A 16,564-nucleotide genomic window follows, 5' to 3' on the forward strand; every position below is an offset into this window, starting at 1 on the left:
GCCCTTTATCATTGCCATCTTCCCCACTCTCTACTAAGCTTAAATGCACAAAAAAAAAAAAAAAAAACAAGTGGAAGAGAATTCCCTTATACTTTTCAAAACTCAAGAGCAATTTTAAACTGTCATGGTCAAATGGATACGGCAAGAGAACACTGCAAGGTCTTTTGTATGATCAAATTCTGACAAATAGGAATTCTTTTTTTTTTTTTGCAGTTTTTGTGGTTTTATTTAAACACAAATAAAACGTGCACGCAAGCCATCTACTCATTCTCTTCGCTGCGCAGCCTAGCATTGGGATTGGTGACTCTGATGGCCAGCTGCGCTGCTCTTTCCACGATGGCTTTTCGGTTCTTGGAGGAAACATTGTGAGCAATCTCAGCACAGTAAGACTTGTTGCACATCAGCAGCACCTCCAGCTCCTTGACGTTGTGGACCAGAAACTTCCGGAAGCCACTAGGCAGCATGTGCTTGGTTTTCTTGTTGCTCCCATAACCAATGTTGGGCATCAGGATCTGGCCCTTGAATCTTCTCCTTACCCTGTTATCAATACCCCTGGGTTTCCGCCAGTTTCGATTAATCTTGACATATCGGTCTGACTGGTGCCGGATGAACTTCTTGGTCCTCTTTTTGACGATCTTGGGCTTCACCAGAGGCCGGAGGGCAGCCGTGATGCCGCAAAGGAGATGGCAGCCACCTCGCAGGTAGCGCCGAATAGGAATTCTAAACAGGCTTAGAAAGTCCTAAGAGATTTCCTTTCCAGAAATTCTGATCTAAAATCAGCCATTGGCTTTATTAGGGAGCTCTTGTGGTCAATATAGCAACGATTTGCTTATAATTAATATTCAAAACAGTCTCCAACTGCTACTATTTAGAATTCCTTATAGAGCATGGAGGTGGCTGAGCGAGTTGGAACACGGTGGGATCTTTGCCGCTTCTGTTACAGCTTTAGTTTGGAGCCAGTGTCAGATGGGCCCTTGATCTTTTCATTTTCATGTTTGGATAACTAATGTAATTGGGGAATTAAAGGTGGTAAAGTTTATATATATAAACTTTACGAAATGAAGATATATATATATCTTCATTACATTTTTACTTTGTCTATTTCTACCAAAAGGCAAGCAAATGAGTCCTTTTTATAGCAATTATACTGATATTAAAGAATAAAAAGTTTGTCTGAGTCTTATGGAATATATAAAATACATATTTGATTTTTTTCACCTCTATTTAGTAGGTAGACAGTAGAAGCTGTAGGCCCCATAATTCATAATTCTGAAGATGCCCACAATACCAAATATAATTGCTGTTTCTTTCTATATTTTTAAACTTGTTCATGCCATAAAATACATGCTTCTTTTTCTGTATACTTGATATTTTTCTTTTCTTTGTATACTTGATAATTCTTTCTACTTCCTGTTCCATAAGAATTCAAAGTAATTAAAAGTGGATAGATAGGATTTAATTTATTGAAATTAATCTAAATATTTAAAATATCAGAACTTTAAAAGAATAATACTGACTTTATTTAAATATGATTGGTATATTTTAAAAATTTTTAATTATCTTCTAAGTATCATGTTCTGTGAGTATTTGATTATTTCAGATAAATATTTCTGGCTAAAGACTTTGCCCCCATATTTAGCTACATGTAAATATGCTAAATATAACCAATTAAAATATGTTTATGACATATTCCAGATCGACTGAAATATAGTACAGCAAGCCAGGACTTGTAGCTATTGTTGGTGGAAAGGATGAGTTTGAGTTTTCATGTGAGACTTCTGCCATTGGGTCTAACATAGGAAAAATAAGCACTTTTTCAAGGTGTAAGATAAACATGATGAAGGTGGAGAATTTGCTAGTGGATTTAAAATAAAGAGCCAGTTTAGAATAGTTTTGATGCAGGACTGAAACCAAAGCTTTGTCTGAATGTATTTAAGATGGAAATATAAGGCAAAATTGGAAGAAGGGATACTTATAGGCAACTCAAACTGTGCTACAAGAAGGTTTGAAGCAGATGGTGAGGACTATGGTATCTGTGCCCCAGAATGAAATGTGGATTCATTTCTACATGGAACAAAGTTCAAGTAATTTATTTCCTTATTTATTTAATCAAACATGAGAGCAGAATCTTTTGTGGATATTGTAAAGGGAACAATACAAAAGTGTCATTCTGGTTACAAGGGTGTGGTACTTGCTGTACAAGTTTGAGGACCTGTTTGGTCTCTGTCACCCGCCTGAATACTGAGCTGTCATAGGTCTGGTAGATAGTTTGGTTAAACAATCTTATGTCACAGATTAGTAAAGGGGAGCTTGAAGTTGTAACTGACTTGTGAAGATGAATCACAGGCTAAAATCAATAGAGAGCGCTGGGTGACTGACCAGTAGTCCAGTAATGTCTTCGGTGTTAAGCATCTGTGAAGCCTTGCCATCATCCTGCTCTGTCCTTAAGCACACAATGAGCATAAGGTAATCTGAAGCATTGTGCACTGACAACAGATGGAAATCTCTGGTGGACACCTGGGTGATGGAGGAAGGTCATTGGTTAATTAAATAAAAAAACTGCTTCCCCTGATAGGTTAGAACATAGGTGGGTGGAGTAAACAGAACAGAATGCTGGGAGGAAGAGGAAGTGAGCTCAGAGAGGCCATGCTCCCCTCTCCCAGGCAGACACACGCCATGAAGCAAGCCGTCAGGTCAGACATGCTGAATCTTTCCCAGTAAGACCAGTGCTACACACTTTATTAGAGATGGGTTGATTGGGATATGAGAATTAGCCAGTAAGGGCTAGAGCTAATGGGCCAAGAAGTGTTTAAAAGAATACAGTGTCTGTGTAATTATTTCGGGACATAAGCTAGCAGGCGGCCGGGGTGCTGGGGACGCAGCCCCGCCGCTCCTATTACAACACCTGGGAAATAGAATTGGTGAAATTAACAGTCATCCAACTTCTTTGACAATGGAAGGAATACTGTCACTGACCTTATTTATCTTCTTAGAAAGTAAGACAAAAACATGCGATTAGAAGCAAAATGGCCTCACAGTTCAACATAGAACTGATATAGTCATTGTTGTAGGAGAACTGGTTTGTAGCCATCTGGGAGTAACTTTTGTGTCAAGTGACATCTCTGACATTGTAGTCAATAAATAAGAACTGTACTTATGGAAAGCTCATGTGGTAGATCATATAATTTATAAGACAGTGAAATATGTTGGGATCCTGTATCCAAGTGCTTAACCAAGAGCCTCAACAACACATAAATCTTCCCAGACTTTAGTGCAATCACAGTCTGGTGTCATATGAGGCTTCTCAATTGTCGCAGAACCCCCATGATTGCTTTTGTAATAAGTACCATTTTTCTCCTCCTTTTCTCCTGTTGCCCAAAGAAATAATATCTGGAAAAAAAATTGGAGTCTCCAGGAAATTGTTCTGAAACCGAAACCCAGCAGGAAATTGGTTTAAAAACACTACAGACAAAATCTAGAGTATTATTTTAAATTTTATTGTGAAATCACCGTTCTTTTAAAAATGATAGAAGAAAGATGCTCATTTAAGCACTGACCTCTGTAAATACGTGTTGGTCAGAAGCACAGTGTAAAGGTCACGTCACATTGGGGCAGCATTTTCTGTGGGATGGAAAGTTGTCCTAATGATGCGTTTAGGTTCCTTGTTCAATAGCTTTTACTATCCCTAAAGGCTGCTCTGCTTCCCCACTGAAGTATTCATTTGGAAATCCTGACTCTCTCAAAAGTCATCAGAAGCTATTTTAATGAAGCACTTTTGAATCTATTTTCCTCTCTACTAAGTGTTTAGCATGGATAAAACTTTACTTTTCAGGCCAGCACCTTTGCCAAGCACACAAGACTGGTGTGGAGAACTGTTAACGCTCCTTCAGTGCCAATTGTTCGTATTCCTCAAGTCCTCTGCAGAGCATTCTCTGTCTTATTGTCTCTGCACTTTGTTATGGCCCTCTGTAAGTCCCAATTTGGAGTGTCATAGTGCACAGGATAGCCCTTTCTAATCCATCTCCAAGTTTTCACTCTCCTTGTGGAATTTCCTCTCTGGTCTTTTACACAGCACATACCATGCTTTTTATACAGTTCTCCTCCGCATCTGCAATCTGCTTCCTCCTTTGTTTCTCTTTACTGCACTTAGGGGTACACGTTCCTGCAAGCAAAACCTCCCAAAGCACTTCATCAGAGTATGCTGTTGGAACGGAAGGAAACATAGATGTTCAGACACAGGAAGGCAATGGTGTGTTTACCTCAGGTATAAGAAAAGCATACTTCATACAGCCACTGACACTCCACACAACTATTGCTAAGCCACAAAAATGCACATAGCTCTAGCACAGAGCAAAGACAGTTGCGCTCTCTTTCACTTTCTTGTACTTTTTCAAAAATTGCTGCATGAACAAGTGGCTTGCAACAGTCCTTGTTCCCTCATTCTACTGGAGACATCAGTCACTTCATACAGTGTATTACATGGGTATGTTTGAAAATCTTTTAAAATAATGCTGTTTCGTCAATATTATTATCATTTTTTTCACAACTTTTTCTTTTATCTTTGAGATTAGATATAGTTACATAATTTCTTTTTCCCTTTTCTTACTTCTAAACTTTCCATTGTACCCTTCCTTACTCTCAAATTAGTATCTTCTTTTCATTAATTGTTGTTATATGCATATATGTATATTGTAACATGAAGGGGCCTGCTTGTTGGGGTTTCTGTCCTGCCCAGTACCCCACAACTGTTTAGTCCCAAAGAAAATAAGACATAGGTCTCCATAAATTATAAGCTGATTGGCCCATTAGTTCTAGCCTCTCACTGGCTAACTCTCACATCTTGATTAACCCATTTTTCTGATCTATGTTAGCCATGTGGCTCAGTACCTTTTTTCAGTGGGGAGATCACATCCTGCTGCTTTGGTGATCTGGGCAGGAGTGGGCAGAATCAACTTCCTCCTTCCCAGAATTCTCCTGTTCTCATTACATCATTTCTACTTCCTGTCTGGCTTTCCTGCCTATATTTCCTGCCTGGCCAATCAGCATGTATTTATAACATGATTGACAGAATACAGACAATTCTCCCACAGTATAATATATATATATATATATATATATATATATATATATATATATATTTCTAAGTATAACCTGCTCATCCTGTTTAATGTTACTCATGTATAGTTTTTCATGGTTGATCATTTGGTATGGACAATCAGTCAGTACGCTTTTTCTTGAGCAATACTATTTCTCCCACTCTCTGCATTCCTCCGTTGCCTGTATTTATTTGCATACAGTTGAGACACTGTGCACCCCATCCACTTGTTCTGCCCATTGGTGCCATCTTTGTTTAGTTCATGTTGAGGCAGTCTTGTTGATGAGACTTTACAGATGTATCTTCTGACATTAGGAGAAGACACTCCCCTGGCAAGGTCTCTGGTTCTCTGGACTTACCATTGTTCTACCCTCACTTCAAAAATGTTTTCTAAACCTTAGGATCTGGAGTCATCTATAGATATATCTATTTGGACTCTGTTTCACAGCTCTGCATTTTGATTGATTGTGGTTTACAATAGTGATCTGTGTCTGCTGCAAAGAAAAATTTCCTTGATGAGGGATGAGGACTACATTTATCTGTGATTGTAAGGACAAATGCCTAGATTGTAATTTATAAGATGTAGTTCATGTAGGACTGCATATATATCTCAGTTGGCAGAGTGCCTGTGTGCTGGCTAGTTTTATATCAACTTGGCACAAGCTAGAACCATCTAAAGATAACGAACCTCAATTGAGAAAATGTGTTAATAAGATTGGGCTATGGGGGAATTTTCTTAATAGTGATTAAGAGACCAGTCCATTGTGGGTGGTGCTATCTTTGGTCTTCTGGTCTTATGTTCTATTAAAAAGCAGGCTAAGTAACTTATGATGAGCATGCCAGTAAGCAGTACCCCTGTACGGCCTCTGCATCAGCTCTCACCTCCAGGTTTCTGTCTTGAGTTTCTGTCCTGATGTCCTTTAACAATGATTTGGAAGTGTAGCCACAATAAATGCTTTCCTCCCCAAGTTGCTTTGGCCATGATTTTTTTAAATCACAAAAATAATAATCATAATTAGAAAAGCTTGCAATGTAGGTGGGAAGTCCTAAGAGTGATCTTAAAAAATCACGTTTAAATGATGTTTAAATCATGTTTAAAACAACAATCAACCACCAAAAGCAATAACAGTAAGGACAAGAACAAGTAGAGTGTTATGTGCCAATAATCCCAACATTAAGAAAGCAGAGACCAGTGGACCACAAAACTTTTTATCTAGACAAGTAAGCCTATTTGGCAAGTTCCATGCCAGTGAGAGATAGTGTTTAAAAAATAAAGAAGGAGAAGAAAAAGCCCCTAGCACCTGATGAATGATGTACCAGGTAGTCCACTGGTTACCATATGAATGTACACACAAAAGATATGATCAGTCTTAGGCACAGACAACCTCTACACAGATGCACACACAAATATAAAATCACAAAGAAAAGATTTCCTGAAACAACTGAAAATGAAATACAATAGTACCAAGAGGGAAACATAAGCAGGGTATAGTATATACCTATAATGTCAGCAAAGAAAAGGCATAAGCAGGAGGATCGAGTCCATGCAAGCCTCATTTACATAATTAGTTCAAAACTAGCCTGGAAAACACACATAAGAATCTGCCTCTACAATATACAGCAAGCCAACATCAAACTAAATGGAGAGAAACTCGCAGTGATTCCATTGAAATCAGGAACAAGACAAAGTTGTCCACTGTCTCCATATCTATTCAATATAGTTCTTGAGGTTCTAACTGGAGTAATAAGACAACAAAAGGAGATCAAGGGAATACAAATCAAAAAAGAAGAAGTCAAACTCTCACTATTTTCTGATGATATAATAGTTTACATAAGTGACCCCAAAAATTCTACCAAGGAACTTCAACACTCATAAACACTTTCAGTAATGTAGCGGGATACAAAATTAAATCAAAAAAATCGTATCCCTCCTTTATACAGATGATAAATGGGCTGAGAAAGAAATCAGAGGTATCACCCTTCACAAGAGCCACAAATAGCATAAAATATCTCAGAGTAACTCTAACCAAACAAATGGAAGACTTGTATGACAAGAACTTTAAATTTTTGAAGTAAGAAATTGAGAAGACACCAGAAAGTGAAAAGATCTCCCATGCTCTTGGATAGGTAGAATTAGCATAGTAAAAATGGCAATCTTACCAAAAGCAATCTACAGATTCAATTCAATGCCCATCAAAATCCCAGCAAAAATTTTTACAGACCTCAAAAGAACAGTACTCCACTTCATATGGAAAAGCAAAAAACACAGGATAATCAAAACAATCCTGTACAATAAAAGAACTTCTGGAGGTATCACAATCCCTAACTTCAAACTCTACCACAGAGCTATAGGACAGAAAACAGCCTGGTATTGACATAAAAACAGACAGGAGGACCAATGGAACCGAATTGAAGACCTGGATATTAAGCCACACACCTATGAACACACAAGTTTTGACAAAGAAGCAAAATATATCAAATGAAAAAAGCATATTTAAGAAATGGTGCTGCCACAACTGGATACCAACATGTAAAAGAATGAAAATAGACCCATATCTATCACCATGCTCAAAACTCAAATACAATTGGATCAAAAACCTCAGCATAGTGCCTGCTACACTGAACCTCATAGAAGAGAAAGTGGAAAGTACACTTGAACGCATTGGCACAGGAGACCACTTCCTAAATATAACCCCAGTAGCACAGACACTGAGAGAAACAATTTATAAATGAGACCTCCTGATACTGAAAGGTTTCTGTAATGCAAAGGACATGGTCAATAAGACAAAATGGCATCCTGCAGAATGGGAAAAGATTTTCACCAGCTCCACATCAGACAGAGGTCTGATCTCCAAAATATACAAAGAACTCAAGAAATTGGTCATCAAGAGAACAAATAATCCAACAAAAAAAAAATAGAATACAGACTTAAACAGAGAAATCTAAAATGTCTGAAAGACACTTAAGGAAATGCTGAACATTATTATCCATAAGAGAAATGCAAGTCAAAACAACTCTGAGATTCCATCACACACCTGTAAGAATGGCCAAGATCAAAAACACTGATGACAACTTATGCTGGAGAGGTTGTCGGGAAAAGGGAACACTTCTGCATTGATGGTGAGAGTGCAAGCTGATACAGCCCCTTTGGCTATCAGTATGGTGATTTTTCAGAAGAAAATTAGGAAACAACCTTGCTCAAGACCCAGAAATACCACTTCCAGGTATATATCCAAAGGATGCTCAATCGTGCCACAAGAACATGTACTCAGCTATGTTTATAGCAGCATTGTTCATCATAGCCAGAACCTTGACCAATGAATGGATAAGGAAAATGTGGTACCTTCACAACAATGGAGAACTACACAGCAGAAAAAAAAATGACATCTTGAAATTTGCAGGCAAATGGATGGAGCTAGAAAACATCATTTTGAGTGAGGTAACCCAGAACCAGAAAGGCAATTATCATATGTTCTCACTTATAAATAATTTTTAGACATAAAGCAAAGAAACCCAGCCTACAAATCATAATCCCAGAGCACCTAGACAACAATGAAAACCCTAAGAGAGACATACATGGATCTAATCTACATGGGAAGTAGAAAAAGACAAGATCTCCTGAGTAAATTGGGAGTATGGAGACCATAGAAGGGTATTGAAGGGAAGGGGAGAAGAAAGTTGGAGACCAGAGAAAAATGTAGAGCTCAATAAAATCAATTTAAAGAAATCTGCCTCTAAAAGGAAAAAGTAAAATAATGAGGGAAGCTTAGTGCAATCAGTATCTACTTATATAAAAAAAACATAAGCAATATATCAATTTATGTTCACATTTCAGGGAGTCAGTAAACTAGAAAAAATAAATCCAAATTTAGAAAAAAGAAAGAAGAAAAAATAATAAAGTTTAAAGCAGATAAATAAGTGGTGTTTTAAAAATACAAATGATAAATGCCACAAGCGGTAGATTGTCAATGATGAAGTCCTGGATATTTTTTAATAGGAGGAGGGAAGAGAGACAGAAATAATGTCTGAGAAGGAAAGGAAAGCATGAGGAGTGACATCACAGAAATGCAAAGCTCAAGAACCACTGCCAACACAGACTTCTAACCCGGAACAGACAGGGAACAACCCACCTACACATGTCCAATAGAAATCTATCCATGAAAAATGAACAACATGATTGAATTTGTAGTAGAAGTTAATAAAAAAATCTAAAGTATGGATTTCTCCATTGAGTTGCATCAAATATTTAAGGAAAAAAATAGAAATTCTTAAATTATTCTAATAGTTTGGGTGACACAATCTTCCATATTTACTTTATGAAACCAGTCTTACTCTGACTAGAAAAACAGATATAGATACAACAGTAGCAGAAATAAGGAAGCCAAACAAAGATTCAAGATTATCAATTCATGTCAGGAGTACAAGGATGGGTATATCCTAATCAATACATGTGATGTCTCATACCCTCAGAAGGAAAAGTCAAAAGCCTATCACCTGAAAATTTTCAGAAAAAGCATTGACACAGTTCATTATCCTTTCTTAGTTAAATCACTAAATAAAGTTAGTATAGAAGGAACATAACTTATTATAATACTTTTGCTCAGACATGTGTTTAAGCCAGGAAAAAGCCCTTATTAACCACTGGCGACTACACTGGGAATTCAGGATCCCAGTGTAGTTCTGAGCCTTCTCAGGGTGAGGTTTGAAGCACAAATAACATGTCATGGATTGACATACTTCAGTTAACAAGAACATTTAGCTAGAAGCAGAACTGCAGAAGTCAAAACACAAGGTTAGTACATTCGGAGACTTTCCCATAACTATGGACTTTGATGGATTAGGTCTTAGTTTTAGTTTTGGCAGGTGGTGCTGTCTACACGCAGAGTTTAACAGCCTGAATGGTACTTCTCCCAGGAAGTCAATTGTGCTAAGGTCTCAGGGCCTACTGAGTTCAGGGGCCCTGTTATATTTCCCTCTAGTGTTAGTGACTGAGTCAAATTGTAGACTCCTCCTGCTCTAAAGAGATACAGCTTGTCCTAAGGACCATTATTTCTACTGAACTGACAAATAATTGGTCATATAACTTAACATGCAGGGGCCCACTGTTAATCTAATTAGAAAGAGAATTAAAGGCCCAACCGGTGCTGATAGCAGAGTAGTCAGCCAGGGGACTAAGAGAATAGCCACTGCTATCAATGATAAGCTTTATGTCTTTGTCTCTCTTTTTAGTTTTTTTTTTTTCAATCATAGCAAGATTTTTTTAATTACTCCTGATCAATTAGTATAGAAACAACACTTTTTCCCAAAACCAGAAGCAATTTTCTTTATCTTATAAGAAGTAAGTCTAAGTCTTTCAATTTTATAGGATCATTTCTGCAAAGAATCTAACTTGCTTTCATACCTCTAGATCCTGGTCATCTTGTCTCCTTAGTTTGTAAAGCATCAGAAGAGGAACAGCGAGTCAAACCATTGACTTCTATTTGCGCTACCCTGTGGTATAATGAGTTTTGTCAGTCAATAGGAATCATGAATGGTTTCTAGCTGAGAATTATTAACTCTATCTGTAAGGTTTCTTCTTGTGGCATAGTCTGCTTCTCTAAGTTTTCCCTGTTTCCCAAAGATCAGAATCTTTCTTAAGTAATGTTTTAGAAAGCCCCAGTTTTAGCAAACTAATTTTTACAATGGAAACTCCCATGCTTCTGACAACCAGGGTGTCTAGCCACATGGCATGCATAGAGTTGTAAATTCTGTATTCCTATCTCAAACAATAAACTCCCACATCTTTCCTTTCTCTAGTACAACCAGACACTTAAAGTGGGCATCAGTGAGCAAAGGTCAAGATAAATATGGATTGCTGATCTGTAGTCACACTACATCTCTATGACTGCATCCGTCTTCCTTAGTTCCCATATCCAGAAGGCAGTGGGGGTTAGACCATAATGCTGTATTTATGTCAAACAGAAGTCTCAGGGAGAGGTTCAGAGGCAGAGGATGAAAGGGCTTGGGACCCAATTAATCTTTAATATCAGGGGATCCATATCCGAAGACAGTTTATTTGGCAGCATCCGTGGTTTCCACGGTCTTGACCTGGGTGACCAGGATTTGTGGTGTAATGCCAGTTAGCTTCCCAGCCATGAGGATGAGAAGAATCACTGTATACACCCATTTCCATGTTGGTTTCAGTGATTCTTTGGCTACCTGCCTGACCAAGACAGTATCATGGGATAAGGGGAAACTGGTGGTGGACTTGAGAGTTGGCTGGCTGACCAGTGAATACCTTTTGAGGAGGACTAAAGGGCCTGTAGTGTCTATAGTGACTTGAGAAATTGAGTGATTAGAGAGTTCTGCCAACTGCTGGTCTCTAAGCCAGGGAATAGCGGGGAAGGTCTTTCAAACACAATCTCATAGGGGTTAAATCTTTCCCTATATGGGGAGCAGCAGGCTGAAGAAAAGCAAAGGAAGAGGGCCTATCCTTCCTTTGTTGAACTCCAGGAAGAGTTTTGTTAGAGTTTCTTTTAATGTCCTCTTTATTCTTTTTATCCAGCCAGAACTCTGAGGTCTATGTGCACAATGAAGTTTCAATCTGTGTCTAAAGCTTTAGCTATTAATTGAGGGTTTGTGGCTATGAAAACCAGGTCATTGTTGGACCCCATTTCTAAGCGGAAGCCAAGGCAGGAGAACAAATCCTGCAGGAGAATTTTACCTACTATTTGAATAGTCTCAGTCTGGGTTGGGAATGTATCTACCCACTGAGAAAAAGCATCTGTAAAAACTAGCAGTACTTTCATCGTCCCTTAGTAGACCAGATCTTGATGAAATCAGTTTCCCCAAAGTTCATCGGGTGTTGTTCTTTCATTTGGACTCCTTCCTGGGTAAGAGCTCTCTGTTTTGAATTCATGTGAGCACAAACCTGGCATCTGGCAGAGACATTCCACTTTAGACTGTCTAGTCTAGGTATAATACACTTTAGTCTGAGCAACTCAGAAAGATTTGTAGACCCGAGATGAGTGGACTGTTTTAGGTTAGTTACCAGAGTACTGCCAGTTATTTCTGAAAGAACTTTTTTTTTTCTCTCTGGCGTCCTCTATTAGCCTGTGGGTTGGAACTGTCCATTTCTCCTGTACCATAGAGCCTCAGGCAGCAATGGGTGGTGGTATGTCATCAGAATATCAATAGGTCCCATTGGTCTTAGGGCTGTTATGGGGGCAGCTAGGTCATCAGCCTGTCCATGGAGGACAGCAGTTTTTAGAGGAAGCTGAATATCCTTGAGGAGGGCCTAAATTTTTTAATATCCTTTTCCCCAGGGAGGAAAAGCCATGTTTCTCTATTGATCATACTTTAGACGTGCCTGGTAGTAAATGTGTACTGACTGACGGTCTGTGTAAAAGGTAACGGACTCTGCCCATCTGAGAGCCTGAGTCTGAGCAGTCAGTGTGCTGTCTGGGCTGAAGCACATGGCTCGGATCCAAACCATTTCGGTTAAAGTAACTACTTCAGTTTCCACATACCTGGTTTCATCTTCAATCTTGTGAAAACTTGCATAAACACTTGGATCATCAGGCAAGGGGGTGTCAAATGAATAGAGGTGGATTTCTCAAACTGGACTTGAAGGGCCAGTGGAAGGACTACCCCAGCTCTTAGACAGGTGGGCCATCCTGCAGTTATAGAGTCCAATCATCTGGACAGGTATATTGCAGGGCACATCTTGTCTCTGTGCATACAAACAGAAGACACTTTTACCAGACTTTTCTCCAGAGTTGACAGACTAGGAAGCTTTCTAACTTGTTTCCTTTTGGGAAGGGTGTGATAGACCCTCTGACACATTAGGCAATAATTGATGAAAGGGAACCCTGGGTACCTGGAACATCTCAGCTTGTGCATCCCTAGTCGTCTTCTGACCAACACACTCTTCTTCGCACCAAGAGGTGCTGAGATCCTCAGTGTCTTGAGAACTGGTCTTGATGGGACTTCCAGAAATTGAAAAATCTGCACTGTTCTTAAGCTCAAGAGATAATTATGATGCATACAGAAATACTAATGTCTTTCTTCACATAACAACAACAATAAAAATGGTACATGAACATAGAACATAAAAATCTCAAAGCTACAAAATCAAAAGTAATGTAGTATAAGAAAATGTATTATGCCGGGCGGTGGTGGCATACGCCTTTAATCCCAGCACTCGGGAGGCAGAGGCAGGCGGATTTCTGTGAGTTCGAGGCCAGCCTGGTCTACAAGAGCTAGTTCCAGAACAGGAACCAAAAGCTACGGAGAAACCCTGTCTCGAAAAATCAAAAAAAAAAAATGTATTATTTGAGTTCAAACCATGCTACAAATAGACTTTATTAAAACATCCTGGTATTGGCATAAAGGCAGTCATAGAAGACAGTAGAATAGTCAACTACTGGGAAGTAAACACATTCACAACTTATAGATATTCACAAATGTGCTAAAGGCAAATATTGGGGACAGTACAATTTTTTTGAAAATGTATTGCTGAAAAACAATCTTCATGAAGGAGAATTAATCTAGACTCAGGTCTTTTTGTCACTTATAAAAGTTAACTCAGCCAGGTGGTGGTAGCATGTGCCTTTAATGCCAGCTCTCCAGAGGGAGAGGGAGAGGCAGGCAAATCTCTGAGCTTAAGGCTATCTGATCTACAGAGTGAGTTCCATAACAGCCCAGAGCTGCACAGAGAAACCTTGTCTTGAAAAAAAAATCAAACCAAACCGAAACAAAACAACAAAAACAAACCAAAAGAGTTAACTCAGAAGAGATCAGAAGATTTAAATGTTACACTTGAAATTGCCAAGCTCCTTGAAGAAAGCATTTCAGAACATTAGAATAGAAAAGGATCCTTCACAGAAAACTTCGAAGCACCGGGAACAAAAGACAATAGACAAGTGAAATGGAATCCATCTGTAATGTTTCTATACAAGAGAAGGAACTATCACCAGAGTAACGACAAGAAACATTTTCATAGTGTATGACTGATACCTCTGACAAAGAGCTTAGTGCATTTAATTTAATGAGAATTCAAAACTCAATAGATTGCAAATGTCCACATTAAAGCAAAAAGAGTTGACATAAATAGGCATTTCTCAAAGGAACAGACCATGGGCATACAAAACCTGTCCTACCTAACAATCATACAAGGTAACACATGAGAAAACATAAACTATCTCTTGATCACTGTATGGATGGCACCAATCAAGAAAATAAAAGGAGCTGGAGAGAGTACAAAGAAGGGTGAGCTATTGCTCAGTTGGTGGGGCGTGGATGATCACTATTAGTGAGCACACACAAACTTCTCATGAGATGGAAAGGAGAGCTACCACATGGCTCAGCAACCTTACTACCAATAAGAATATCTCCAAAGGCAACAACTATCATAGGTTCTGTCTACATCACCATAGTCAATGAAATACTATTCACAAGGACCAAGAAGTAGAAATAACTAAAGTGTCGTCAAATGATCAAGAGAGTGTGGTAGAAGAGAGCCAGGTCTGACCTAGTCCTGGGTTGCTCTCAACCTTAGACAGAAGAACTTCAGTTTGCAGGGTGGTGCTGTCAATACAAAGAGGCACAACTGACCAAACTGCTGAGGATAAGAGAGAGCACTCAGGCTTAAACGAGACTGATTTATAATTTATTCCCTACTCCTCACATCTCAGTGAGCATTTTTGATGAGAAGGCAATGTAAAAGTCAGAGGATGGGGATTAGTGCTGTGAAATGCTGTCTTCTGGCCAGGATTTGGCTTTTGTCCTACTGAAGTCACAGCAGTTGTGGTTACCCACACAGTACCTACTTCAGATCAAGCTAGCTAAGTTTCCACCAAGGACGGAATGATACTCTCCAGGCCCATCACACACTAAGAGGCTTTTGGTCCTGATAGGGTCTGAAAAGGGGAAAATAATTCTTCTTTAAGAAAGAATAATGTAAGCTTCCCACGCTCACATGGATGGCCCACTAATTTTGCCTAATGGGTTATCAAAAATGGCTGGGCAGTGACAGCACACGCCCTTAATCCCAGCACTCAGGAGGCAGAGGCAGGCAGAATTTCTATGAGTTCAAGTTCAGCCTGGTCTACAGAGCTAGTTCCGGGACAGGCCCCAAAGCTACTCAGAAACTCTGTCTCAAAAACCAAAACAAAAAAAAATTAAAAAAGAAAGGAAGAAGGAAGGGAGAGAAAGAGTGAGAGAGAGAGAGAGAGAGAGAGAGAGAAAGGAAGGAAGGAAGGAAGAAGGTGTGAAATTAGAAGGGATATTGGGGTCTTGAGGGACATGAAGAATGTATATGTTCACACTCGTTGCATATATATAAGAAACACTCAAAGAGTACCAGAAAGAAAATATTGTACAGTCCAAATAAAATCATATTTAAATCCTATCCTTATGATAGTGTGGCTGCAGCTAGAGATGGCTGTTAGCAAAATATGCCAGGCACAGAAGGATGAATGAACGCATCATACTGACATTTATAGTTGGGCTAACAAAAAGAATGGGGAGGAGTGGGTTGATTAGATTAAGTAGAGCAGGGCATTTTACATTTATAGTTCATCAGATATAAGTAAGTAGATATGTTATGAGAAAACACCATAGACATTATTTTAATAAAGCAGAAAATGTCTTAATTTGTTAAAAAGTAAATACATAAAGAAGTCTTATTTGTCCAATATTAGTCCTCTGTATATGTGCATACAAATAATAATCAAAGGTCTTCCATGCCTATGGATATGCAAAGAAAACAGATCAACAATATTAAAGCCTTAGAAAGAATTCTGCAAAAATGGACAGAATAAACATTTCCATAACTGGAAATTAACCTAAGATTTGCAGCCTCAAAGAAAACGATTACTCAAAGAAAATGCTGAACTTTGTTCAGAACACTGAGCTTCTGGCATTTTAACCTGACATATTCTCCTTCATCTCCAACCTCACTGTAGCCTTGGAAACCAACACAGGGAAAATCAACAAAAGAAAGGCCTCCAGAAAAGCAAGGGGGTCAGGCTGCTCTGCTGCCTCTTCCTCAGGGATCTGCCATTATCTGAAATGCTTATGGCTCTCCCCCAAGACTCCAGTTTAAAGATAATTTTCCTTTGATCTGATGAGGATCTGACAAAGTACAGAAAGTCTTTTCACCCAAGGATGCTTTTCAAAAATAATAATGAAGATTTTACTAGCTACAATAGCTTATGGCATAACCAGTCACTGTAAATGGTGTACATATGGTATATATTCAAGAAGATACAAGGCTTTTACTAAAAAGAAATCACAGGTGTTTAGGGAGATAGATATATTTACCTTGATTTGAGAGTTTTGTAAGATATTCACGTTCAAAAGATTATAGGATGGTCTATAAGTATATGCACGGTTTCTGTCTTAATTTGAAATACATATAAAATACATAAAACCTCAATTACACTTATCAGTGGCTTAAAAAGCAAAACACTTAGAAATGCATTTAAG

At 38.6% G+C, this 16,564-nt stretch overlaps 1 protein-coding gene across 1 annotated transcript; it reads right to left on the bottom strand.

The window, feature by feature from the left end:
• Window positions 1–245: 245 nt before the first annotated feature.
• LOC121451302 lies at window positions 246–12,569 on the bottom strand. The gene is made up of 4 exons (XM_041656772.1): window positions 12,470–12,569; window positions 4,080–4,201; window positions 2,380–2,517; window positions 246–740 (listed from the first exon to the last, which is right to left on the bottom strand). The coding sequence occupies exons 1-4, from the start codon at window positions 12,567–12,569 to the stop codon at window positions 261–263; spliced, it is 840 nt and encodes a 279-aa protein (XP_041512706.1). The 3' UTR covers window positions 246–260.
• Between the last annotated feature and the right edge of the window lie 3,995 nt (window positions 12,570–16,564).

This window comes from Microtus oregoni, unplaced genomic scaffold (genome assembly GCF_018167655.1).
Source record: "Microtus oregoni isolate MIOR12 unplaced genomic scaffold, Mior012 000008F_ref0000371, whole genome shotgun sequence".
Classification (NCBI taxonomy): Eukaryota; Metazoa; Chordata; class Mammalia; order Rodentia; family Cricetidae; genus Microtus; species Microtus oregoni.

Excerpts from the sequence above, each read along its gene's own strand:
- LOC121451302 (XM_041656772.1), bottom strand. The coding sequence starts at position 12,569 with ATGGTTTGGATCCGAGCCATGTGCTTCAGCCCAGACAGCACACTGACT. Across the intron at positions 4,202-12,469 it reads CGTTACCTTTTACACAGACC|CATACTCTGATGAAGTGCTT; the intron begins GTCAGTCAGTAC and ends CCGTTCCAACAG. Across the intron at positions 741-2,379 it reads AAGACATTACTGGACTACTG|GACTTTCTAAGCCTGTTTAG; the intron begins GTCAGTCACCCA and ends GAAATCTCTTAG.